Source organism: Lissotriton vulgaris, chromosome 2_1 (assembly GCF_964263255.1).
Source record: "Lissotriton vulgaris chromosome 2_1, aLisVul1.2, whole genome shotgun sequence".
Taxonomy (NCBI): domain Eukaryota; kingdom Metazoa; phylum Chordata; class Amphibia; order Caudata; family Salamandridae; genus Lissotriton; species Lissotriton vulgaris.
In genome coordinates this window covers 48,680,874-48,708,079 of record NC_141687.1, presented here as the reverse complement: position 1 = coordinate 48,708,079, position 27,206 = coordinate 48,680,874, and the positions used below count along the sequence as shown (strand labels likewise).

The following is a 27,206-nucleotide window of genomic DNA, read 5'->3' as shown; positions in this document are numbered from 1 at the left end:
ACACTACAAAGAAGAGAAAGATAGAAGGCCAGCCGAAACAGATGGGTTTTCAGCGCTTTTTTAAAAGAACCAAAATTCAAGGTAGCTCGCAGGGATAGAGGAAGCTCATTCCAGGCCGAAGCGGCCTTCACCGCCACTGATTGCCCTCCCAGTCGGGTACGCCGGAAGCCAGGAACCTGCAGCAGATGTTGAGCGGCAGAGCGCAGGGATCGATTGGGAGAGTAGCGACTGAATCGTTTCATCAAGTAGGCGGGTCCTTGCCCATTGATAGCTTTATGAGCCAGTGTCAAAATTTTAAAAATAATCCTTTGAGGTACTGGCAACCAGTGCAGACTCTGCAGGTGATTCCTTACGCTATCCCGGCTGGAAATATTACCCAGCAGTCTGGCGGTCGCATTTTGGATCACCTGGAGACGCCTCACCATGTAAGCCGGGGAGCCACTCAGCAGAGCGTTGGCATTGTCGAGCCGCGAGAGAATTAGAGCTCTCGCTACTGACTCTCTTGCTGAGGCAGGAAGATAAGGGAAAAACTTCCGAAGCGCCTTAAGCGTCCCGAAGCAGCCTCCAGTCAGCTTCTTGATATGCCCCTCAAACCGGAGGTCTTCCCCAAACCAGACCCCCAAGTTCTTAGCGAGGACATTAACTGAACAGAGCATCGGGAAACCAACCGGCCAAAGTGATTCTCTGAAGTTAGGGGGGAATTGACCGTAGAGCAGAATTTCAGTCTTATCCTCATTGCACTTCAATTGTGCGGAAGCTAACCAATTGAAAACTGAGGATAGACAGGTCTGAATCCGCTCTGTATCTAAGACAGCGCTGGGCCAGGTGAACAACAGCTGCGTGTCATCGGCATAGGCGATAATTTTAGCCCCCAGTTGTTCGGCTAGCTCTATCAGGGGGGTCAAATAAACATTAAAAAGCAGAGGGCTCAAAGTGGAGCCCTGAGGGACCCCAGTGTGAGAGGCTTAGCCAAGGATGAAAAAGAAGGGAGCCAGACCTGCTGGGATCTAGACGAGAGAAAGGAGCTCAGCCAGTCCAGGGCAAGGCCGGAGACCCCAATATAACCAAGCAGAGCGAGAAGGCGTTGGTGAGGCACCGTGTCGAACGCGGCAGAGAGGTCCAATAAAATTAGAGCCGCTCTGCCGCCACAGTCCAGACACTCCCTAACCGCCTCAGAGATCTCCACCAGAGCAGACTCCGTGCTGTGAGCAGCACGGAACCCTGATTGAGCCGGGTGAAGTCAAGTCAAGTCAAGTCAATAGATTTATATAGCGCGCTACATACCCAGAGGGTCTCAAGGCGCTTGAAGAAGAGTGGGGGATTACTTGTCGAATATCCACGTTTTAAGCTGCTTTCTGAATGCTAGGTGGTTCTGAGTAAGGCGGAGGTGAGTGGGAAGTGAGTTCCAGGTTTTAGCCGCCAGGTAGGAGAAGGATCTACCTCCCATGGTGGTTTTGTTGATGTGAGGTACAGTGGCGAGGGCTAGGCTGGAGGATCGTAGTTGGCCGGAGGGGGTGTAGAAGGACAGTCGTGTGTTGAGGCATTCGGGTCCGATTTCGTAGAGTGCTTTGTGTGCGTGGGTCAGGAGGCGGAAAGTAATCCTCTTATCGACGGGGAGCCAGTGGAGGTTTTTCAGGTGACCAGAGATGTGTTCTTTACGCGGGATGTCTAATATGAGTCTGGCTGAGGCGTTCTGGATGCGTTGGAGTTTTTTCTGGAGTTTTGCGGTGGTACCGGCGTAGAGGGTGTTTCCGTAGTCCAGGCGGCTCGAGACCAGTGCGTGGGTGACCGTTTTTCTAGTTTCGGTGGGGATCCAGCGAAATGTTTTTTTGAGCATGCGAAGAATGTTGAAGCAGGATGAAGAAACGGCGTCGACTTGTCTGTTCATCGAGAGTGAGGAATCCAGGATGACGCCCAGGTTCCGTGCGTGGTCCGTCGGGATGGGTGCTTTTCCAAGGGCCTCTGGCCACCAAGAGTCATCCCAGGCGGAGGGGGAGGTGCCTAGGATGAGGACTTCTGTTTTGTCTGAGTTCAGTTTCAGACGGCTGTGCTTCATCCATTCGGCTACTTCTTTCATTCCTTCATGCAGGTTGGTTTTGGCGGTGTTAGGGTCTCTGGTGCGTGATAGGATCAGTTGAGTGTCATCGGCGTAGGAGATGATGTTGAGGTTGTGTTGGCGTGCAATGACCGCGAGGGGGCTCATGTATACGTTGAAGAGGGTGGGGCTGAGTGAAGATCCTTGTGGTATGCCGCAGATGACTTCAGTGGCCTCTGACTTGAATGGTGGAATGCGGACTCTCTGGGTTCTTCCGGTGAGGAACGAGGTGATCCAATCTAGTGCTTTTCCTTGGATTCCGACGTTTCTGAGGCGCTGTAAAAGGGTGCTATGACAGACTGTGTCGAAGGCTGCGGAGAGGTCGAGGAGGATGAGGGCGACTGTGTCTCCATTGTCCAGTAGGGTTCGAATGTCGTCTGTTGCTGCGATGAGGGCGGTTTCAGTGCTATGTTTGGCTCGGAAGCCGGACTGTGAGGAGTCGAGGGATTTGTTGGTTTCGAGGAAGGCGGCGAGCTGGTTGTTGACCGCTTTCTCGATGACTTTGGCCGGGAATGGAAGGAGCGAGATAGGGCGGTAGTTTTTGAGTTCGGTGGGGTCAGCTGTGGGTTTCTTCAAAAGGGCGCTGAGTTCGGCATAATTCCAGCTTTCCGGGAAGGTTGCGGAGTTGAGGGAGCAGTTGATGACGTCTCGGATGATTCCACAAACTCGTTAAGCTGCCGAAAAGCCAATTTCTTGCCAATTTTTGCCATAGCCGGGAGCAGAGAAATTGGCCGGTAATTGGCCAGCACAGCAGGGTCAGCTCCAGCCTTTTTCAGCAAGGGCAGGAGCTTAGCCTGTTTCCACTCAGCAGGCACTATGGCTGATTTAAATGAAAGGCCGACGATATGCATTACTTCCTGCACCACCACTTCAGCTACACATGCCAACACCCTCGCTGGACACGGATCAGATGGAGATCCTGATTTCAAGGATTTAATCACAGCCAGCGTGTCAGTAGCTGTGGGAGGAGCGAGCTCCACCATCCTGGAAGATGAACACCCTAGAGGAGGGGAGAGGTGGGGAATGCCATCCGAAAAGTTGCTGGAGCTAAAACTGGACTGAATAGCAGCTATTTTTTGCTCAAAAACACGGACAAGCTCTCACACCATGCCCCTGAAGCTGGAACCGTCCGCTGCTCAGGAACAGGGGGAAAGAAAACTATTAACAATCGCAAAGATCTCGCGACTGCTATTGTTAGCCCTTTCAATCCGGTTGGCAAAATATTCGCCCTTAGCTGTTTTAATGCTGGCATAGTAGATTCTCTGCTCCCCCCGTAAAGCAGCCTTAGCTAGGGGGCAATAGTTTTGACGCCAGGCCCGTTCTAGCTTTTTACAGGCCAGCTTATGAATGCGCAGCTCAGGGGAGAACCAAGGTTTAGAAGGGGTGGAGCGAACTCTACCACTGCTCCCACCTTTAGATGACGCAGTCACCCCCGCTACCACCCATTCTCTAAAGTTCAACACCGCTTTGGCAAGATCAGCGCCTAACACGGGCCTACACTCATTCAGGGTGGCACCCAAAGTCTCTATGTTAATTTTCTTGGCACAGACGGTTTTGGCCCCCCTAGTGGTAGTTTTCTGAGCTGACCACGCAAATCTGATCAGCTGATGATCCGACCACGACAAAACTTGAGGGGCTTCCACCTGGAGGGGAAAGTTTGAACAAATCACATCCAAAGTGTGACCCCCCGAGTGCGTAGGTAAAGAGACCCATTGGGAGAGATGTGCTAGGTCGAAGAAATCACACAGCGCTTTACATTCCGGGAGATCCGCTACCTCAGCATGAATATTAAAATCAACCAGCAATAAGAAATGCGGGAATCTCAGAGCTCGAGGTACCATAGACTCAAGCAGTGCTACCAGAAACAATCCTGCCGGTCCTGGAGGCCGATAGATTAACGTACCCCCCAAAGTAAGATGAGGAGAGAGGACAAGGGAAAAGTTCATCACTTCCCCAATTCCTAATTCTTCCGAGGGCTCAACTTGAAGGGTCCAAGAGTCCTTCAGGATGATTGCCAGACAACCCCTCTTCCCAGAACTCTATCTCTCCTATATATTTTGTAACCTCGGGGACGGCTAACTCAACATCCGGAGCACTGGCATTATTAAGCCAGGTTTCGGTCACAAACAGAATGTCGAGAAAGCCGTCAGCGAGGAGTTCAAATATATCCGCAGCGTGCTTGCTCAATGAACGAGCATTAACCAGAGACGCCGAGATTGAGTGGGAAGCCTTCGCAGGCGGAGATTGGTCAATCAATGTTTTAACACAGCAAAAGCCACAGGTCGAGCAGGGGTTAAACATAATAGAGTCCCCCCCCCCCCCCTCCTCCACCAGGGCATCTCAAGGAACACAAAGAGCACAAACCTTGTGCCACCTTACTATGCCGCATGAGCTCTCCTCGCATTATCCTTTGATGGGGCTGCCCCTTGTGGCAGTGAGATGCTCATTACAACCCTTGTGCCAGCTTACTATGCCGCATGAGCTCTCCTCGCATTATCCTTTGCTGGGGCTGCCCCCTGTGGCAGTGAGATGCTCATTACAACCCTTGTGCCAGCTTACTATGCCACATGAGCTCTCCTCGCATTATCCTTTGCTGGGGCTGCCCCCTGTGGCAGTGAGATGCTCATTACAACCCTTGTGCCACCTTACAATGCCGCATGAGCTCTCCTAGCATTATCCTTTGATGGGGCTGCCCCCTGTGGCAGTGAGATGCTCATTACAACCCTTGTGCCACCTTACTATGCTGCATGAGCTCTTCTCGCATTATCCTTTGCTGGGGCTGCCCCCTGTGGCAGTGAGATGCTCATTACAACCCTTGTGCCACCTTACTATGCCGCATGAGCTCTCCTCCCATTATCCTTTGATGGGGCTGTCCCCTGTGGCAGTGAGATGCTCATTACAACCCTTGTGCCACCTTACTATGCCGCATGAGCTCTCCTCGCATTATCCTTTGCTGGGGCTGCTCCCTGTGCCGGCGGGATGCTTATTACAACCCTTGTGCCACCTTACTATGCCGCATGAGCTCTCCTTGCATTTTCCTTTGATGGAGCTGCCCCCTGTGGCAGTGAGATGCTCATTACAACCCTTGTGCCACATTACTATGCCGCATGAGCTCTCCTCGCATTATCCTTTGCTGGGGCTACTCCCTGTGCCGGTGAGATGCTCATTACAACCCTTGTGCCACCTTACTATGCCGCATGAGCTCTCCTCGCATTATCCTTTGCTGGGGCTGCTCCCTGTGCCGGCGGGATGCTTATTACAACCCTTGTGCCACCTTACTATGCCGCAGGAGCTCTCCTTTCATTTTCCTTTGATGGGGCTGCCCCCTGTGGCGGTGAGATGCTCATTACAACCCTTGTGCCACCTTACTATGCCGCATGAGCTCTCCTCACATTATCCTTTGCTGGAGCTGCTCCCTGTGCCGGCGGGATGCTCATTACAACCCTTGTGCCACCTTACTATGCTGCATGAGCTCTCCTCGCATTATCCTTTGATGCGGCTGCCCCTTGTGGCAGTGAGATGCTCATTACAATCCTTGTGCCACCTTGCTATGCCGCATGAGCTCTCCTCGCATTATCCTTTGCTGGGGCTGCCCTCTGTGGCAGTGAGATGCTCATTACAACCCTTGTGCCAGCTTACCATGCCGCATGAGCTCTCCTCGCATTATCCTTTGCTGGGGCTGCCCCCTGTGGCAGTGAGATGCTCATTACAACCCTTGTGCCACCTTACTATGCCGCATGAGCTCTCCTTGCATTTTCCTTTGATGGGGCTGCCCCCTGTGGCAGTGAGATGCTAATTACAACCCTTGTGCCACCTTACTATGCCGCATGAGCTCTCCTTGCATTATCCTTTGCTGGAGCTGCTCCCTGTGCCGGCGGGATGCTCATTAAAACCCTTGTGCCACCTTACTATGCCGCATGAGCTCTCCTCACATTATCCTTTGCTGAAGCTGCTCCCTGTGCCGGCGGGATGCTCATTAAAACCCTTGTGCCACCTTACTATGCCGCATGAGCTCTCCTTGCATTATCCTTTGCTGGAGCTGCTCCCTGTGCCGGCGGGATGCTCATTAAAACCCTTGTGCCACCTTACTATGTCGCATGAGCTCTCCACGCATTATCCTTTGCTGGGGCTACTCCCTGCGCCGACAGGATGCTCATTACAAGCCTTGTGCCACCTTACTATGCCGCATGAGCTCTACTCGCATTATCCTTTGCTGGGGCTGCTCCCTGTGCCGGCGGGATGCTCATGTTAATGTTAAAATATTTGTATAGCGCATCGTTCACCTGGTTTCTTGGCGCTTTCGGGACTGAGCTCTATGTGGCTAAAGGCTTAGGTGGAGTAGGCTTGCTGGAAAAGCCACGTTTTAAGCTGCTTCCTAAAGTGAAAATGCGGTTTAGTGGATCGAATTGAAAGAGGGAGGGAATTCCACGTTTGGGGGGAAAGCGTTGAGAACCGTATCCCGCCATATTTAAGGCACTTATATCTAGGGACGGTCAGCAGATGTGGAGCGGAGGGTGCGGGAGGGGGTGTATTTCTTGATCCGTTTGGAGATGAACCTAGGGCCTACATCTGATAAGGCTTTATGTGTAATGCAGCTTAGCTTGAAGATACTGCGTTGTTCCACAGGAAGCCAGTGCAGTTGTTTAAGCAGCGGTTTTATGTGCTGGCGAGCCGGGAGTTGAAAGATGAGTCTGGCTGCCTGGTTCTGTATTATTTGCAAGCGGTGCAACTGGAATGCAGGAATGCCTGCATACAGTGCGTTGGCGTAATCTAGCCGCGAGATGATAAGCGCGAGAACAACCAGAGTTAGGGCTTCTGTTGAGAAAAATCTTTTTATATATTTTTTTTTTCCGCAACATAAGGAAACAAGCGGACACCACAGAGCTGATCTGAGGTTTCATAGAAAGGTCACTGCTTATCTTGACCCCCAAGCTTTTTGTCGAAGAGACTGGAACAGGCGGAGGGCCCAGGGCGGGAGGCCAAAAGTTGGCATTCCAGGGGTTAAGGGGCGTGAGTGTCAGGATCAGCTCCGTTTTATCGGGATTGAGTTTTAGTTGGTTGATGTTCATCCATGTGCTAATATAAGTCATGGTGGCCTGCAAGTTGGATTCTGATAGTCTCGTGGGTTGAATATTAAAAATAAGTTGCAGATCATCTGCGTAATTATAGAACAGAACTCCCATTTCCTTCAAAGCCTTGATTAGGGGTTGCATGTATAGGTTAAATAAAAGGGGGGATAATGAGGAGCCCTGTGGGACTCCGCAGGAGAGCCGGCCTTTTTTTGAACTAAAATTACCTAATCTGACTGATTGATGTCTATCCGACAGGAAGGAGTGTACCCACCTCAGGGCCTGCCCCCAACGCCAGCGCTGCGGACACGGTCGATCAAGATGTTGTGATCGACCGTGCCACAAGCGGCGGAAAGGTCGAGGAGAATCAGGGCCTGGGGGGAGTTGTGATCGGCCCCAGTGCGTAGCTCATCCATGACCGTCACAAGGACCGCCTCGGTCGAGTGGGCAGGCCTGAAGCCGGCCTGATGGGGGTCCAGGTGGTGGGACTCCTCGACAAAGGAGCTCAAGCATTCCGCCACGTGTGCCTCCAAGATCTTGCTCAAATAGGGTAGGAGGGATATCGGGCGATAATTACTCATCACTTGGGGGTCCACCCCAGGTTTCTTGAGAATGGGAAGAATCTCTGCACTTTTGAAAGAGTCGGGGACCGTGCCACTACAGATAGAGGTGTTGAGAAGAGACATGGGAGGGTCAGGGCAGGTGCCAAAAGCCTCGCGTAATATGTGGGGAGGGCCACTGTCCAGAGGAGAGCCAGATTTGACCCTGTTCATCAGTTTGGAAAAGGAGTCTAGGTTGATGAGGGGAAATAGTCCAATCGAGGGGGGAGAGTTTGATCAGACGAGGCAAGTGGAGCGAGTGTGCTAGTTACGGGGATGCTTGCTTTAATGATGGCAATTTTTTCAAAGAAGTAGTTATTTAGCCTATCGCATAATTCTTGGGAGTGCACTGGTTGTGCAGAAACTCTCTCCAACCCTGTCAGTTCATCAACGATTGAGAAGATCTCTCTGGTTTTATTAGCTGAGTTCAGGATTTTCCTTGTGATGAACTCGGTTTTGCATTTAAGCACGGCGATTTTGTACTCCTTGAAAAGGGACAGATAGCTGGTTTTCGATTCAGGCTCATAATTCCTTCGCCATTTTCGCTCGGCTTGTCTAAGACTTAGTTTTTGTGCCTTTAGGGCGGGAGAGAACCATTTTTGAGCATCATGAGACCTACGTACTCTGATGTTTTTTTGAGGGGCAACCTTGTCACTGGCTTGTTCAAGCCAGATGGCAAGGTTTTCCGCCCGATTTATGAGAGAGGTAGCTTGGGTCAATGGGACAGTGCTGATGAGGATCATTTTAAGAGTCTCAGTGCAGGCATGGCCCCAGTTCCTCGCTTTCATGCTAATGGGTCTGATCGTGGGGGGTGCTGCCAGGCCTGCAAGCGTGCACCTAATTATACAGTGATCTGACCAAGCGCACGGAAGGATTCCAAATTGAGTAATGTCTAGATTAGATGACCAGACTTGATCTAGAATATGTCTTGTGTTATGCGTGGGGGTATGTACATGCTGTAGGCAATTAAGAGTTGAAATCACCCACGATCAACACTCTAGAGTGATTGATCACCATATGGCCGATTAAATCGCCGAACTCCAACGGATACGACGGCATGTACAGAGGAGGTCGATAAGCGACCACGCATGCCAGCGAGGAGAGATGAGTTTTCAATTTAATAATAAGTGTTTCCGTCTGTGCGATTTGTGTGGTTGTGAGTACTGTGAACTGGTGCCTTTTAAGAATAATTGCGGCTACACCCCGCCCTTTTTGCCCGCAACCCTATCGATGTGGAGAATGTAATAGGGTGAGGGGATGGCTGCTAGGATGTCTGGGGAAGAATCCTCGGACAGCCAGGTTTCAGTCAAAAATAGAATATCCGGCCTGTTCAGCTCAATCAGGGAGAGTATCTCTAACTGGTGCTTGCCAAGGGAGCGGGTGTTGAGGAATATATCGTTAGGTCGTCTCCCTTATTGTCGGGTTTGTAAGAAGTCGATTCTGGAGCATTGTTACAGTGCAGGTCGGTGCGGGCGGGGGATGCCCTCCTTTACCATGGGATGTTGGAAATGGCTGGTCTGAGATCGGGGAGCAGAAGGCCGTGTTGCTTCAGTCGGTGTAGATGAGAAGTATCTATCCCATGATTACTACGAAGAGCTTTCAGCTGGTCAGCCGAATAAGTCAATGGCCGAGCATAGTAACCTGCCCCTAGCCCTTCAGCACGCCATTGGCGCGCCCACTGCGCACGTCCCCTGCGCGACGGCCAGCACATCAGTTTCATGGGGAGAGGAGCTGCTTAGCACCAGACGCTCACCCGCGCCCCCGCCAGAAGTGTGGGAAAGGTGAAAGACAGCAGGAGACCTCCCTCCACAACAATCGAGCCGAGCTCGCGGAGGTAAGAAGAAAGCAGAGAGTTTAGGCAATTCTTAAATCAATTCCCCAAAGTGCAAATGAACAAGTATTAAAATACGATTAAAACACAATAAGCAGCAACACAGTTTTAAAATCACCGTGCACTAACGCCTAAATCACGTTAGCCTGCTCCAAGGAAGCCTGCCAGGAGGGTAGAGCATGTACATACAACCCTTGTGACACCTTACTATGCCGCATGAGCTCTCCCTGCATTATCCTTTCTTGGGACAGCCCCCTGTGTCAGTGAGATGCTCATTTCAACCCTTGTGTCACCTTACTATGCTGCATGAGCTCTCCTCGCATTATCCTTTGCTGGGGCTGCTCCCTGTGCCGGCGGGATGCTCATTACAACCCTTGTGCCACCTTACTATGCCGCATGAGCTCTCCTCGCATTATCCTTTGCTGGGGCTGCTCTCCGTGCCGGCGGGATGCTCATTACAACCCTTGTGCCACCTTACTATGCCGAATGAGCTCTCCTTGCATTATCCTTTGATGGGGCTGCCTCTTGTGGAAACGAGATGCTCATTACAACCCTTGTGCCACCTTACTATGCCGCATGAGCTCTCCTCGCATTATCCTTTGATGGGGCTGTCCCCTGTGGCAGTGAGATGCTCATTACAACCCTTGTGCCACCTTACTATGCCGCATGAGCTCTCCTCGCATTATCCTTTGCTGGGGCTGCTCCCTGTGCCGGCGGGATGCTTATTACAACACTTGTGCCACCTTACTATGCCGCATGAGCTCTCCTTGCATTTTCCTTTGATGGGGCTGCCCCCTGTGGCAGTGAGATGCTCATTACAACCCTTGTGCCACATTACTATGCCACATGAGCTCTCCTCGCATTATCCTTTGCTGGGGCTACTCCCTGCGCCGACGGGATGCACATTACAACCCTTGTGCGACCTTACTATGCCGAATGAGCTCTCCTCGCATTATCCTTTGCTGGGGCTGCTCCCTGTGCCGGCGGGATGCTTATTACAACCCTTGTGCCACCTTACTATGCCGCATGAGCTCTCCTTGCATTTTCCTTTGATGGGGCTGCCCCCTGTGGCAGTGAGATGCTCATTACAACCCTTGTGCCACATTACTATGCCACATGAGCTCTCCTCGCATTATCCTTTGCTGGGGCTACTCCCTGCGCCGACAGGATGCTCATTACAATCCTTGTGCCACCTAACTATGCCGCATGAGCTTTCCTCGCATTATCCTTTGCTGGGGCTGCTCCCTGTGCCGGCAGGATGCTCATTACAACCCTTGTGCCACCTTACGATGGTGCATGAGCTCTCCTCCTTTGATGGGGCTGCCCCTGTGGCAGTGAGATGCTCATTACAACCCTTGTGCCACCTTACTATGCCGCATGAGCTCTCCTCGCATTATCCTTTGCTGGGGCTGCTCCCTGTGCCGGGGGGATGCTTATTACAACCCTTGTGCCACCTTAGTATGCCGCATGAGCTCTCCTCGCATTATCCTTTGCTGGGGCTTCTCCATGTGCCGGCGGGATGCTCATTACAAACCTTGTGCCACCTCACTATGCCGCATGAGCTCTCCACGCAATATCCTTTGCTGGGGCTGCTCCCTGTGCCGGCGGGATGCTCATTACAACCCTTGTGCAACCTTACTATGCCGCATGAGCTCTCCTCGCATTATCCTTTGCTGGGGCAGCTCTCTGTGCCGGCGGGATGTTCATTACAACCCTTGTGCCACCTTACTATGCCGCATGAGCTTTCCTCACATTATCCTTTGCTGGGGCTACTCCCTTCGCCGGCGGGATGCTCATTACAACCCTTATGCCACCTTACTATGCCGCATGAGCTCTCCTCGCATTATCCTTTGCTGGGGCTGCTCCATGTGCCGGCGGGATGCTCATTACAACCCTTGTGCCACCTCACTATGCCGCAGGAGCTCTCCTCGCAATATCCTTTGCTGGGGCTGCTCCCTGTGCCGGCGGGATGCTCATTACAACCCTTGTGCAACCTTACTATGCCGCATGAGCTCTCCTCGCATTATCCTTTGCTGGGGCAGCTCTCTGTGCCGGCGGGATGCTCATTACAACCCTTGTGCCACCTTACTATGCCGCATGAGCTTTCCTCACATTATCCTTTGCTGGGGCTACTCCCTTCGCCGGCGGGATGCTCATTACAACCCTTATGCCACCTTACTATGCCGCATGAGCTCTCCTCGCATTATCCTTTGCTGGGGCTGCTCCATGTGCCGGCGGGATGCTCATTACAACCCTTGTGCCACCTCACTATGCCGCAGGAGCTCTCCTCGCAATATCCTTTGCTGGGGCTGCTCCCTGTGCCGGCGGGATGCTCATTACAACCCTTGTGCAACCTTACTATGCCGCATGAGCTCTCCTCGCATTATCCTTTGCTGGGGCAGCTCTCTGTGCCGGCGGGATGCTCATTACAACCCTTGTGCCACCTTACTATGCTGCATGAGCTTTCCTCACATTATCCTTTGCTGGGGCTACTCCCTTCGCCGGCGGGATGCTCATTACAACCCTTATGCCACCTTACTATGCCGCATGAGCTCTCCTCGCATTATCCTTTGCTGGGGCTGCTCCATGTGCCGGCGGGATGCTCATTACAACCCTTGTGCAACCTTACTATGCCGCATGAGCTCTCCTCGCATTATCCTTTGCTGGGGCAGCTCTCTGTGCCGGCGGGATGCTCATTACAACCATTGTGCCACCTTACTATGCCGCATGAGCTTTCCTCACATTATCCTTTGCTGGGGCTACTCCCTTCGCCGGCGGGATGCTCATTACAACCCTTATGCCAGCTTACTATGCCGCATGAGCTCTCCTCGCATTATCCTTTGCTGGGGCGGCTCCATGTGCCGGCGGGATGCTCATTACAACCCTTGTGCCACCTCACTATGCCGCAGGAGCTCTCCTCGCAATATCCTTTGCTGGGGCTGCTCCCTGTGCCGGCGGGATGCTCATTACAACCCTTGTGCCACCTCACTATGCCGCAGGAGCTCTCCTCGCAATATCCTTTGCTGGGGCTGCTCCCTGTGCCGGCGGGATGCTCATTACAACCCTTGTGCAACCTTACTATGCCGCATGAGCTCTCCTCGCATTATCCTTTGCTGGGGCTGCTCCATGTGCCGGCGGGATGCTCATTACAACCCTTGTGCCACCTTACTATGCCGCATGAGCTTTCCTCACATTATCCTTTGCTGGGGCTACTCCCTTCGCCGGCGGGATGCTCATTACAACCCTTGTGCCACCTTACTATGCCGCATGAGCTCTCCTCGCATTATCCTTTGCTGGGGTTGCTCCCTGTGCCGGCAGGATGCTCATTACAACCATTGTGACACCTTACTATGCCGCATGAGCTCTCCTCGCATTATCCTTTGATGGGGCTGCCCCCTGTGGCAGTGAGATGCTCATTACAACCTTTGTGCCACCTTACTATGCAGCATGAGCTCTCCTTGCATTATCCTTTGCTGGGGCTGCTCCCTGTGCCGGCGGGATGCTCATTACAACCCTTGTGCCACCTTACTATGCCAAATGAGCTCTCCTCGCATTATCCTTTGCTGGGGCTACTCCCTGTGCCGGCAGGATGCTCATTACAACCATTGTGACACCTTACTATGCCGCATGAGCTCTCCTCGCATTATCCCTTGATGGGGCTGCCCCCTGTGGCAGTGAGATGCTCATTACAACCTTTGTGCCACCTTACTATGCAGCATGAGCTCTCCTCGCATTATCCTTTGCTGGGGCTACTCCCTGTGCCGGCGGGATGCTTATTACAATCCTTGTGCCACCTTACTATGCCGCATGAGCTCTCCTTGCATTATCCTTTGATGGGGCTGCCCCCTGTGGCAGTGAGATGCTCATTACAACCTTTGTGCCACCTTACTATGCAGCATGAACTCTCCTCGCATTATCCTTTGCTGGGGCTACTCCCTGTGCCGGCGGGATGCTCATTACAACCCTTGTGCCACCTTACTATGCCGCATGAGCTCTCCTCGCATTATCCTTTGATGGGGCTGCCCCCTGTGGCAGTGAGATGCTCAGTACAGCCCTTGTGTCACATTACTATGCCGCACGAGCTCTCCTCGCATTATCATTTGCTGGGGCGGCTCCCTGTGCCGGCAGGATGCTCATTACAACCCTTGTGACACCTTACTATGCTGCATGAGCTCCCCTCGCATTATCCTTTGATGGGGCTGCCCCCTGTGGCAGTGAGATGCTCATTACAACCTTTGTGCCACCTTACTATGCAGCATGAGCTCTCCTCGCATTATCCTTTGCTGGGGCTGCTCCCTGTGCCGGCGGGATGCTCATTACAACCCTTGTGCCACCTTACTATGCCGAATGAGCTCTCCTCGCATTATCCTTTGCTGGGGCTACTCCTTGTGCCGGCGGGATGCTCATTACAACTCTTGTGCCACCTTACTATGCCGCATGAGCTCTCCTCGCATTATCCTTTGATGGGGCTGCCCCTTGTGGCAGTGAGATGCTCATTACAACCCTTGTGTCACATTACTATGCCGCACGAGCTCTCCTCGCATTATCATTTGCTGGGGCGGCTCCCTGTGCCGGCGGGATGCTCATTACAACCCTTGTGCCACCTTACTATGCCGCATGAGCTCTCCTCGCATTATCCTTTGCTGTGGCTACTCCCTTCGCCGGCGGGGTGCTCATTACAACCCTTGTGCCACTTTACTATGCCGCATGAGCTCTCCTCGCATTATCTTTTGCTGGGGCTTCTCCTTCTGCCGGCAGGATGCTCATTATGACTCTGCTGCCACCTTACTATGCCTCGTGGCTCTGCTCGCATTATCCTCTGACGCAGTTGAACTCTGCTTCTGCCTGTCCTCAGTCAAGGACCTGCAGCTCACCACAAATGGTCCAGATGCTACTCAATGTGTAGGGCTTTCACATCCTGCCTTTAGCACAGCTGAAGCACCCCATGAGGCTTTGCCTAAGTTAAGATTAGCGCTGCCCTGCGCAACTCAGACTTATCTGAAGCATCCTCAACTGTGTGCACAGCACAGCAACAGGATTCCTCGCAGCTGTACGACCCGTGCCATTGGAGCCACTCACTGATGCCCCTAGAGCACGTAAACAATGCCCCTTTCCAGCTGAATATGCAATACACTTCTCTTCTTGATGTCTCCACACTCTATGTGCTGAGGCAACAAATGATAGACGGAACACTGAATAAATATTCTCCATCAGTCAAGCGATCTGGATTAAATCCAATGTTCTTTTGCTTACTTGGCCACCTCAGTTTGCACATAGCCATATGCAAATCAGTTGTGACTCTGCTCCTCATGGTAACATTCCAGCCCAAACTGCCAAGCAAGGTTCTCCCTGGACCGGAAACCAGCAGTTCAGGATGGACTGTTCCCATGATGAGCAGTGTAAAGATTCATTTGCATATTGTTGGGTCCAAACTGGGGTGGCGTAGTGAGTAAAATATTGATGGATTTAACCCACATCTCTTGACTGGGGAAGAATGTTTGATTTATTCAGCATTCCGTCCATCATTTGTTGCCACTGCACTTTTTTCCCCGGAGTGTGATGGGGTGCCCAGACGTTGGTCCCTTGCTCGCTGTGCCACTGGAGTCAAGCTAGCCTGGCTGATGAGGGGTGATATACTCCAAAACCAGTCCCAGGATGCTTGTTTCCGATTCAAGGAAGACCCGGCTTGGCAGTTTGAGCTGGACTGTTCCCATGAGGAGCAGGGTCAAGACTAATTTGCATATGGCTGGGTCCAAACTGGGTTGGTGTAGTGAGGAAAAGCATGATGAATTAAACCCACATCTCTTGACTGGGGGCGAGTGTGAGTTATTCAGCATTCCATCCATCATTTGCTGCCGCAACACTCCTCACTCTCTATGGGCACTTTAATGACACATCCCCAAAGATGAACATTCCCTTAGTGTACCTTAATTATGTTCCTCCCCAAATTAATCATGCCCTCTGCATAGTTGAATTACCCCTTAATATTAATTATGCCCTTGGTGTAGCTACAACAAGCCCCTCCTAGATGTATTATGCCCTTAGTGTAGCCACATTATGCCTCCCCACAGATGAATTAAGCCATTGCCGCAGATCAGTGACGCTGTATAGCACTGTTGAACTATGGACGCAGTGCAACTCAAGTACACCCTGTAGCAGCTCCCTTAACCTTTTCCAACACTCACATTTTCCATGTATTGGTATTAACGAGATAGCTTGATGTTACCTCCCTCCACCTCTCTTTCACTCTTTTTCTACTAGCCCTCCCCTGATCGCTTTTCTTCCATGTCTCCCTACCCCATCCTTTCTCTTTATTCTACATTTTAATTTACTGCCCATTCATATCTTTTACCTCTTCCTCAAGCTTTGCACTACCCTCATTATCATGTACCACCTTGTCTCCCTTACTACACCATTTCCTAACTCTAAAAGGGGGAGAGGTGTAGCGCCGCGGCCAGGGCGATTGATGCTGGATGCTGAGGATCACGGTTTGATCCGGCGGCAGAGGTCTGCCCAGCACCATGAGACTCTGGGCAATAGCTTGCTTAATCTTCCCAATGGCCCCCAGCGCCGAGATTCGAGCACTATACAAGTACTGGATTTATTTATTTATTTATAAACCCATACTCCCTCTACCCTTCTCTACTCCTGGCCTCTCTGGGATTCTCCCTCCTCCTTCTTTCATTTTCGCCCATTATCAGATCCCTTTATTCCTTCATTCTCCCCCCTCAGAACCCAGTCTAGCTCACAATGTCATTATCATTGTTCTCTCTTGGGATGTCACTTCTGCCCCTCATCCATCATCCCCCGGCCCCTGCAGTAGGCCAGAAGCTTCTATTGAACGCGTACCTCCATATCTGGAGTTGGTGATGGCTCACTTGCCATGTCCTCGGCGTGGTTCTGCTGAGGTTCTGATCCACTCTGCTTGCTAGGGTTCTGCTCCTCAGACTCCGTTGATGAGGCTGAATCTTGGTTCCTGGTATCACCTGGAAGAAGTTGGAAGACAGAAATACCTCAGAGAAGATGCATACCTCTCTTTGTTAAGCACAGACAATAAACGACTGCCCAGAGTCAGAGTAACCATGTTCAGAACTGGCCTGTGCTTGTAAAGGGGCAGTTTGCGAAATATGTAATTCGTTTTTACATGTCATTTAAGTCTGGGCAGTGAACTTCCCTCTGCTCTGGAGGTCTTGTAGTTTTCTGCACTCCGCGTTACACAGAGCTCGTATAGTTCCGAAAAACTCCACTCTGCGGAATGACGTTTTTCCCTCGCTTGAGATCGTCAACGTCAAGTTGGCGAGCACGAACGAGGAAAATCCACCTCCAGGTGAGATTTTTCCTCATTTGGGATCGTCAACATCAAGTTGGTGAGCGCGCGCATGGAAAATCAAACAGCAGGCAAGATTTCTCATCGCGGGCAGTCAGATTTCTCATTGTGAGTGGTCGGGTATGCCCGTGACCGCTCAAGATGAGAAACTGTCCGTTCGCATACAGAAAGCTGCCGCTCGAGTAAAAATCTACTTGTGCGGCAGAAAGGAAGCAGCATTCGCTTGCGCTGTGCATGGTGCCATTCGCGATGATTGCACAGTGCGGACAAGCACCTGGCACTGAAAATCATGGTGAACAGCATTTATCTAAAGAAACTCCGCTGCTTGCAGTGCTCCACGTAGAGGAGTTGTTCTTGCACTACGCGGAGTTCCGCGTAGTGGAACTCCGCCCAGGCTTAATATCATCACCACACTCTGGTACCTCTGGGCTTGGGGTTGGATTGGAAGACCACTCTGCATTAACACTTGATATTTTATATATTATAGAATGGGGCATGTTTCCAGGAGATGGGCCTCTATGCATTGAAGGGAAGAGATAGCCACAGGCTGCAGGCCTGGATAAAGAGATCACTGCTGCCAATGCAACACTAGAGCGGGTCAAGAGCCTACTGCTAACGAAGCAACATCAGAACGGGTCCAGAGCCCACTGCTGCCAATGCAACACCAGAGTGGGTCAAGAGCGCCACTGCTGCCAATGAAACACCAGAGCGGCTCAAGAGCCCACTGCTGCCAACGCAACACCAGAGCGGGTCCAGAGCCCACTGCTGCCAACGCAACACCAGAGCGGGTCATGAGCCCCCTGATGGCAATGCAAAGTCAGAACGGGTCCAGAGCCCTCTGATGCCAATGCAACACCAGAGCGGGTCCAGAGCCCACTGCTGCCAATGCAACACCAGAGCGGGTCAAGAGCCCACTGCTGCCAATGCAACACCAGAGGAGGTCAGGAGCCCACTGCTGCCAATGCAACACCAGAGCGGGTCAAGAGCCTACTAATGCCAATGCAACACCAGAGTGGGTCAAGAGCCCACTGCTGCCAGTGCAACACCAGACCGGGTCAAGAGCCCACTGCTGCCAATGCAACACCAGAGTGGATCAAGAGCCCACTGCTGCCGATGCAACACCAAAGCGGATCCAGAGATCACTCCTGCCAATACAATACCAGAGCGGATCAAGAGATCACTGCTGCCAATGCAACACCAGAGCAGACCAAGAGTCCACTGCTGCTGATGCAACACCAAAGCGGATCAAGAGATCACTGCTGCCGATGCAACACCAAAGCGGATCAAGAGATCACTGCTGCCGATGCAACACTAGAGCGGATCAAGAGCTCACTGCTGCCGATGCAACACTAGAGCGGATCAAGAGCTCACTGCTGCCAATGCAACACCAGAATGGATCCAGAGCCCACTGATGCCAATGCAACACCAGAGCGGATCCAGAGCCCACTGATGCCAATGCAACACCAGAGCGGGTCAAGAGCCCACTGCTGCCAATGCAACACCAGAGGAGGTCAGGAGCCCACTGCTGCCAATGCAACACCAGAGCGGGTCAAGAGCCTACTGCTGCCAATGCAACACCAGAGTGGGTCAAGAGCCCACTGCTGCCAGTGCAACACCAGAGCGGGTCAAGAGCCCACTGCTGCCAATGCAACACCAGAGTGGATCAAGAGCCCACTGCTGCCGATGCAACACCAAAGCGGATCAAGAGATCACTCCTGCTGATGCAACACCAGAGTGGATCAAGAGCCCACTGCTGCCAATGCAACACCAAAGCGGATCAAGAGATCACTCCTGCCGATGCAACACCAAAGCGGATCAAGAGATCACTGCTGCCAATGCAACACTAGAGCGGATCAAGAGCTCACTGCTGCCAATGCAACACCAGAGCGGGTCAAGAGCCCACTGCTGCCAATGCAATAGAGCGGGTCAAGAGATCACTGTAGCCAATGCAACACCAGAGCATGTCAAGAGCCCAATGCTGCCAATGCAACACCAGAGCAGATCAAGAGATCACTGCTGTCAATGCAACACCAGAGCGGGTCAAGAGCCCACTGCTGCCAATGCAACACCAGAATGGGTCCAAAGCCCACTGCTGTCAATGCAACACCAGAGCGGGTCCAGAGCCCGCTGCTGCCAATGCAACACCAGAACGGGTCAAGAGCCCACTGCTGCCAATGCAACACCAGAACGGGTCAAGAGCCCACTGCAGCCAATGCAACACCAGAGCAGATCAAGAGATCACTGCTGTCAATGCAACACCAGAGCGGGTCAAGAGCCCACTACTGTCAATGCAACACCAGAGCGGGTCCAGAGCCCGCTGCTGCCAATGCAACACCAGAGCAGATCAAGAGCCCACTGCTGCCAACGCAACAATAAAGCGGGTCAAGATCCTACTGCTGCCAATGCAACACCAGAACGGGTCCAGAGCCTACTACTGCCAATGCAACACCGGAGCGGGTCAAGAGACCACTGCTGCCAATGCAACACCAGAGCGGGTCAAGAGCCCACTGCTGCCAATGCAACACCAGAACGGGTGCAGAGCCCACTGCTGCCAATGCAACACCAGAGCGGGTCAAGAGCCCACTGCTGCCAATGCAACACCAGAGCAGATCAAGAGCCCACTGCTGCCAATGCAACAATAGAGCGGGGCAAGAGCCCACTGCTGCCAATGCAACACCAGAGCGGGTCAAGAGCCCACTGCTGCCAATGCAACACCAGAGGAGGTCAGGAGCCCACTGCTGCCAATGCAACACCAGAGCGGGTCAAGAGCCCACTGCTGCCAATGCAACAGAGCGGGTCAAGAGCCCACTGCTGCCAATACAACAGAGCGGGTCAAGAGCCCACTGCTGCCAATGCAACAGAGCGGGTCAAGAGCCCACTGCTGCCAATGCAACACCAGAGGAGGTCAGGAGCCCACTGCTGCCAATGCAACACCAGAGCGGGTCAAGAGCCCACTGCTGCCAATGCAACACCAGAGCGGATCAAGAGATCACTCCTGCCAATACAATACCAGAGCGGGTCAAGATCCCACTGCTGCCAATGCAACACCAGAGCGGGTCAAGAGCCACTGCTGCCTATGCAACACCAGAGCGGGTCAAGAGATCACTGTTGCCAATGCAACACCAGAACGGGTCAAGAGCCCACTGCTGCCAATGCAACACCAGAGCGGGTCAAGAGCCCACTGCTGCCAATGCAACACCAGAGCGGATCAAGAGATCACTGTTGCCAATGCAACACCAGAACGGGTCAAGAGCCCACTGCCGCCAATGCAACACCAGAGCGGGCAAGAGCCCAATGCTGCCTATGCAACACCAGAGCGGGTCATGAGCCCACTGCTGCCTATGCAACACCAGAACGGGTCATGAGCCCACTGCTGCCAGTGCAATACCAGAGCGGGTCAAGAGCCTATTGCTGCCAATGCAACACCAGAGCGGATCAAGAGATCACTGCTGCCAATGCAACACCAGAGCGGATCAAGAGATCACTGCTGCCAATGCAACACCAGAGCGGATCAAGAGATCACTGCTGCCAATGCAACACCAGAGCAGGTCAAGAGCCCACTGCGGCCAGTGCAACACCAAAGCACGTCCAGAGTCCACTGCGGCCAGTGCAACACCAGAGCTGGTCAAGAGCCCACTGCGGCCAATGCAACACTAGAGCGGGCAAGAGCCCACTGCTGCCAATGCAACACCAAAGCGGGTCATGAGCCCACTGCTGCCAATGCAACACCAGACCGGGTCCAGAGTCCACTGCTGCCAGTGCAACACAAGAGCGGCTCAAGACCCACTGCTGCCAATGCAACATCAGAGTGGATTAGTGTATAACAAAGTGTGTCCTGTTTTCAAAAACACTCCATGAGCCACTGAGAGGCTTCAAAATGCAATGGTTTCCTCGCTAGAAGCCGGCACAAGTAATCAAGAATAGAAGGATGTTATTAACTTTAGAACACTGCTTCAACCTGACACTACATTCAACACCACTACTACAACTAGGGAAAGTTTTAATGTAATTTACCACTACATCAAACTCACTACATTGGCCGGAACACCAAACGTAAGCCTAATATAACCCTTTACACTAAAATGTATTAAATTACATCAGTGACCTTATGCAAAGAACCATGCTAGTTTTGAATATCAATCAAAATATTATATTAAATGTACATACAATTAAAGTAAAGTTTAACAAATGGTAACCCTATTCCCAAAATTATTTAGATCAAAATTGAATGCACTAGGTTTAATGCACAACCTTCACCCAAATAGTACTAACCAAACCATTGATTACATTGAATAAACTCACATTAGATCTTATTAAATTAAAACATGTTAAGTTCATTCTAATGCTTCTCCTAACCCCACTTAAAGTTAAATCAAATAAAACGTAACCAATGATCTTAATCTATCCCTAATGCTCACCCTGACATACATTAAAAAAACACAAGCACTTATAAACAAACCCTATTGTCAGCCTCAAGCTTAAATTAATCTCAATATTATTATATTAATTAGGTAGCAGATAACCTACATCTAATGCTTACCGTTAAAAAAAACTTAAATAAACAAGCAACACTAACCTTACCCTAACGGTGACCAATAAACCCAACCCTGAACTAAATTCATGTAAATGTAATTAGGAAACTCTCTTGAACCCTGGAGCTAACCTCGAACAGCACTTATTGAAAGTACTGGCATCGACAACAGTGTGTTTCTGAAACAGTGGCTTCGAGGCAGTGGGGGGGTCACCATCGGAAATAGCCAGCAATGCCATCTGTCAGGGGTTTTAGCATCCGGGCATGTGGGTGCAGCTCCGTCACTCTGATCGACAAACTAGCCAACCTCGGCCTCAGACAGCTCATCACCGAACCCACCCTCGCCGCCGGCCACACGCTCGTCCCCGTCTTCGCCACAAGCAACCACGTCACCTTCAACACCACCACCGAACTCCACTGAACCGACCACCGCTGCATCCACTTCCCCCTTCATGAAACCAACAACGGACCACCGCACCCAACAGCTGCCCCGCCGCTGCTGGAGCAAAGTTACTGATGACCAGCTGACCTTCACCCTCACCCGGAACCCACCCACCGACCCCACAGACCCAGATGCCTCCGCCCGTAACCTCAGACAGTGGATAGACGACTGTGCCAACACTCTCGCCCCACTCAAGAAACCCTCCATCAACCACCCCAGCAAGAAAGCCGCCTGGTTCACCGAAAAACTCCAGACCTTCAAACGGACATGCCGGAAGCTGGAGAAGAAATGGCTTCACGACCACACACCAGACAGCCGCGCAGCCCACAAGGACGCCATCCGCAGACACCACCACCTCATCAGAACAGCCAAAAGATCGTCCTTCAAATCCCGCCTAGAGAAAAACGCACACGACAGCAAAGACATTTTTTACATAGTGAAGAAAATCTCCAATACCAGCACCAACACCAACGACATCCCACCCTCCCAGGAACTGTGCGACTCTCTGGCCACTTTTTTCCACCGCAAGATTGCGGACATCCACGACAGCCTCAACTCCTCACCCTCCCAGACCGTAATACACCACCCCCGAACGCCAGCTGCACCAACAAGCTGACCTCCTGAACCCTCGTCAACGACGAAGAGACTCGAAGGATCATGAACTCAATCCACTCGGGTTCTCCATCGGACCCCTGTCCAAACCACGTCTTCAACAAAGCTGACAAAACCATTGCACCCCAACTGCGAAAAATCATCAACATCTCCTTCGATACCGCAACATTCCCGGAAACCTGGAAGCACGCCGAAATCAACGCACTCCTCAAAAACCCAAAGCGGACCCCAAAGACCTCAAGAACTTCCGGCCCATCTCCCTGCTCCCCTTCCCGGCAAAGGTCATCGAGAAAATCACCAACATGCAGCTGACCCAGCACCTCGAAGACAACAGCATCCTAGACCCGTCCCAGTCCGGATTCAGACGCAACCACAGCACCGAGACGACATCAGATGCCAGCTGGACAACGGCAAAATCACAGCCCTCATCCTCCTGGACCTATCAGCCGCCTTCGACACGGTCTGCCACCGCACACTCAGAACACGCCTCCAGGAATCCAAAAGAAGGCCCTCGACTGGACCACATCCTTCCTCTCCAGCAGAACCCAGAGAGCCCGGCTCCCGCCCTACCGCTCCGAAGCCAACAACATCATCTGCGGTGTACCCCAAGGCTCATCCCTCAGCCCGACATTGTTCAATGTCTACATGGCCCCCCAGCACAACCTGAACACTATCTCCTACGCTGACGATACCCAGCTCATCATCTCCCTCACCGCACACAGCCAAAACCAACCTCCCCGAGGGAATGAAGACCTTCGCCGGATGGATGAGGAGCAGCCATCTGAAGCTGAACTCGGACAAGATGGAGGTCCTTATCCTAGGACCCACCCCCTCGGCCTGGAACGACTCCTGGTGACCGACCGCACTGGGAGCAGCTCTAACACCCACGGACCACGCACGCAACCTAGGATTCACCCTCGACTTCTCCCTCTCCATGTCGAAGCAGGTCAACGCCATCTCCTCCTCCTGCTACAACACCCTCTGCATGCTCCACAGGATCTACAAGTGGATCCCAACCGAAACAGGAAGAACAGTTACCCAGGCCCTCGTTAGCAGCAGGCTGGACTACGGCAATGCACTCTACGCAGGAATCCCAGCCAAACACCTGCAACAACTACAGCGCATCCAGAACGCCTCAGCCCGATTGATCCTCAACGTCCCCCGCCACAGCCACATCTACTCCCACCTGAGAGACCTGCACTGGCTCCCCGTCAACAAAAGGATCACCTTTAAACTCCTCACCCACGTACACAAAGCACTTCACAACACCTGACCAGCCTACCTGAACAACAGACTCAACTTCTACACCCCGGCCCGCCAGCTCCGCTCCACCGACCTCGTCCTTGCAGCTGTCACGCGCATCCAACGAACCACCTCCGGTGGCAGATCCTTATCCTACCTCGCCGCCAAGATCTGGAACACCCTCCCCACCCATCTACGGCAGACCCAAGACCTGCTCACCTTCAGAAGGCTCCTCAAGACCTGGCTCTTCAAGCAGTAGCAGCTCCCCCCCACCCCACCCTCAGTGCCTTGAGACCCTCACGGGTAAGTAGAGCACTTTACAAATTCCTGATTGATTAGAGCCACAGGATCCAATAAAGTACAGGCCCTCCCTACCTAGGGTTGGATTAAGCAGAGACCCCTTGGTCTCCCATGTAACGTGGAAGGATCCTCAGATAATTTAGGTCAAGAGTCCAGTTTATCGTTGTGTTGCTAAGCAGCAGTCACATTCAAAGAGGGTTTTTACATTTTAGATAGTGTCGAGCAGCAGCAAATTGAGGAAGTAGATACATTTATTCTGCCTATCCCCCCAAGCTAAATTTCAATTTTTAATGACAAACGTTTTAAAACCTGTGGTTGTTTCGTGGCTCTCATGCAGTTCATGAAGAACCCTAGAATCCTCCATGGACACCTCAGCTGTAGATGTGTCTTCGTGTAATCTGCAGAAGCAAGGAAGGGGGGGGGCACAGGTTGGGTCAGGCCAGTGATGATGGTAATCCTACAGGACCCTGCAGCCAAAGGCATGTGTGGCCTCTCCTTTATTTGTGGGAATGACCCTGAAGAGGGTGATATTTTGATCTCTAAACTTAGGAACAGAGAACTTGACAATTAACTCTTCTATTCTTTAACAAACTGCAAATGTGAAGTATTTTGTGCTTTGTAAATAGATAAAGAACACCAGCAGGAAACAAACACCCTTACCAGCAAGGTTCAGGTTTAACCCCTCCCCTGCGGGGCTAATTTCCCCGTTGTGCTGGGGGACGGGGGGGCGCAGTGCCCCGGTGCTCATGACGAGCTCGGCTCATCATGCAGCACGGTGGTGCTGTGCTCATGACGAGCTGAGCTCGTCATGACCACGCCCGTTGCAATGGAACGCCCAGCACAGCAGGGGAATTATCCCCGCGTGGGCGAGGCGCAACGGTCATGACGCGCTCATCTCGTCATGAGCACAGCGCGACCGTGCCTCATGACGGAGCACGCAAAGGGTTAAAAAATCCATTCATCACATTTTGTTTGCTCACTAAAAGCAGTTCGAAATGTAATTGACAAGTTCCACATGCCTATGTAAGACATATTGACACTTTTAGCCATTTCCTAGCTGCTAGACATGTGCAAAAACTTGTCTTTAGAAAAAGTAAAACAAAAAATGATATCTTCCTATTTTTTTGTGAATGTTAAATTGTTGCTTCTGTAAAATAGTTCGGCCTTTTGAGTACGGATTATGAGGGCATGCGGGGTATCCAGCAGTAGCATACCTATAGCAAATCCATCGGAATGTGAATACACAAGGGAAGAGAGTGCATGGGAAGGGAAGGGTGAGCCAGGATACAGAGCTGACCGGTTAATGGTTTAGACAGCGTCTCACTGGCAAACAAACCTATTCATAACAATTGATCAAGTTTCATCTACTTCCTGGAGAACTTCATTTTTGTTACAATGACAACGAGCTACAGTGCCGTCTGACTGAAGCAGAGCGTCCTATCATCAAGGTGAGCTTACGCTTGTAGGAACTTTGTTTTATTGCTTAATGTGTGGAAATCGCAACTAATCTCTGTAACCATAAGGTGAAACCATCTTGGTTGTGGCATCCATTTTGTCAGCTATGTAATTCTTCCATCCTCTGCTGCTCGTCTTTTTCCCTGCCTGTGTTGTCTATTTTAGTTAACTTGCTGACTCAGCTAAAAGCAATATGCATGCTAAAGAGTTTGTAGCTGCCAGAACACCTGGTCTCAGACTCAACTGTCAATCCCTTAGTGCTGCCATAAGCACTCCTGCTCCCACTCCCACTTTGCTGACTATTCCGTGCAGAAAACTCAGTATAAAAGGCCCATGGTCTGTGTATTCAAGCCACTACCTCCTGGAACACTTGAGGGTGTGATATGAACGTGGTCTCACTCATGAGTGAATAAACTTGTTATTTTGAATATCAGCTTCAGTGTTAATATCTATTTTGTTGGTCTAAGGACCAGTGGACAAAGAGAAGGGTGAATCCTGCACCGGTGTGCCCCAAAAAAGGCACATTCCACAAATGGACTGGAGTGTAAACGAAATTGTGTACCCACAGTGCTCATGTTTGTGCTTGGATTATCTCCCATTGAAAACATACAGTTTCCTCACAGCTTGGCTACCTACTTACATAATGAAGTGGAGTGTCAACAAAGTGGAGTTTCCACATTGGTGATATCAATAAACAATGTCGTTTTATTAAATAAAATTTACTTCCAGGTGAAATCTTGGGCATAGAGTCTCTTGCCTGCGTTAGTTATTCATTTATTTTTTTAAATTTTTGTTCATGTGTTTTTAAGAATTGCCAGAATGTTACTGCTCCATCTTTTCATCTTCTCAAGAGGAACCCACCTTAAAGAGGCAAAAGTGGAAAAAAATGTCAAATGTATGCCACAAAAAATGGGTCTTCTTGAAGCGCAGAAAGGAAATCAGTGTTATTGTTGCACTACTTACTATCAGAGGGTCAAGAGATGTTTGATCCCCTTATCAGCTGAAGAAGCAGCCAATTTAAAAGAATATGCAATTTGTATTTAAAAAACTTGATAATCATTATCTTCCCAAAGTTAGTACAATTTTAGAAAGATACCACTATCGGACGAGGATTCAGGGAGAAGGAGAAACTACAAATCGCTTGTGAGAGTATTGTACAAATTTGAGTCTTCTTGTAAATTGAAGAGTAGTGTGGAAGAAAAGGAAACGGGATCAACTAATGTTAGGATGTAATAATGAAAAAGTCAATCATAAGCTTCAGCAAAAAGATAATCCTACATTAGAGGAGGTATTGCTCATTGTAAAAACAAAATGAAACAGTTTATGATATGTGTAGAAGTTATTTTGAGAAAGTTGATAAACTGGTAAAAGTTGGTGACCATAATCCAAACAAAAAATTAGTTTCAAGGAAGATGTTTCTGCTGTGGAAACAAACAAAGCTCAATTTGTGAATAACAGAGACAGTCCTGATTAGCAAAATGTGTGCAAATCTTGTGGAATGAAAGGCAATTTTCACTGGGTTTGTAAAAGTAAAATAAGTTAAGAAAGGTGTTTGAAGTGAATGCTGAAAAATGAAATTGAGAATGAGTTTGAGTGTGCTCAAATAGTCTTACAAATAAATAATGGGGATAAGAAAAGTCGCACTGGCGATATATAATTTGAAGGGAAAGTCACACAGGTGTTACTTGATTTGTACAAAAAAA

The 27,206-nt window shown here is 51.0% G+C and overlaps 1 protein-coding gene across 1 annotated transcript in view; it reads right to left on the bottom strand.

The window, feature by feature from the left end:
* Positions 1-27,206, bottom strand: part of NHEJ1 (non-homologous end joining factor 1) — a 1,360,764-nt gene that overhangs the window by 113,976 nt on the left and 1,219,582 nt on the right. The window contains exon 7 of the mRNA XM_086958444.1: positions 16,444-16,580. Within this exon, the coding sequence (XP_086814570.1) occupies positions 16,444-16,580 (137 nt within the window). The remainder of the gene's footprint in view (positions 1-16,443; positions 16,581-27,206) is intronic.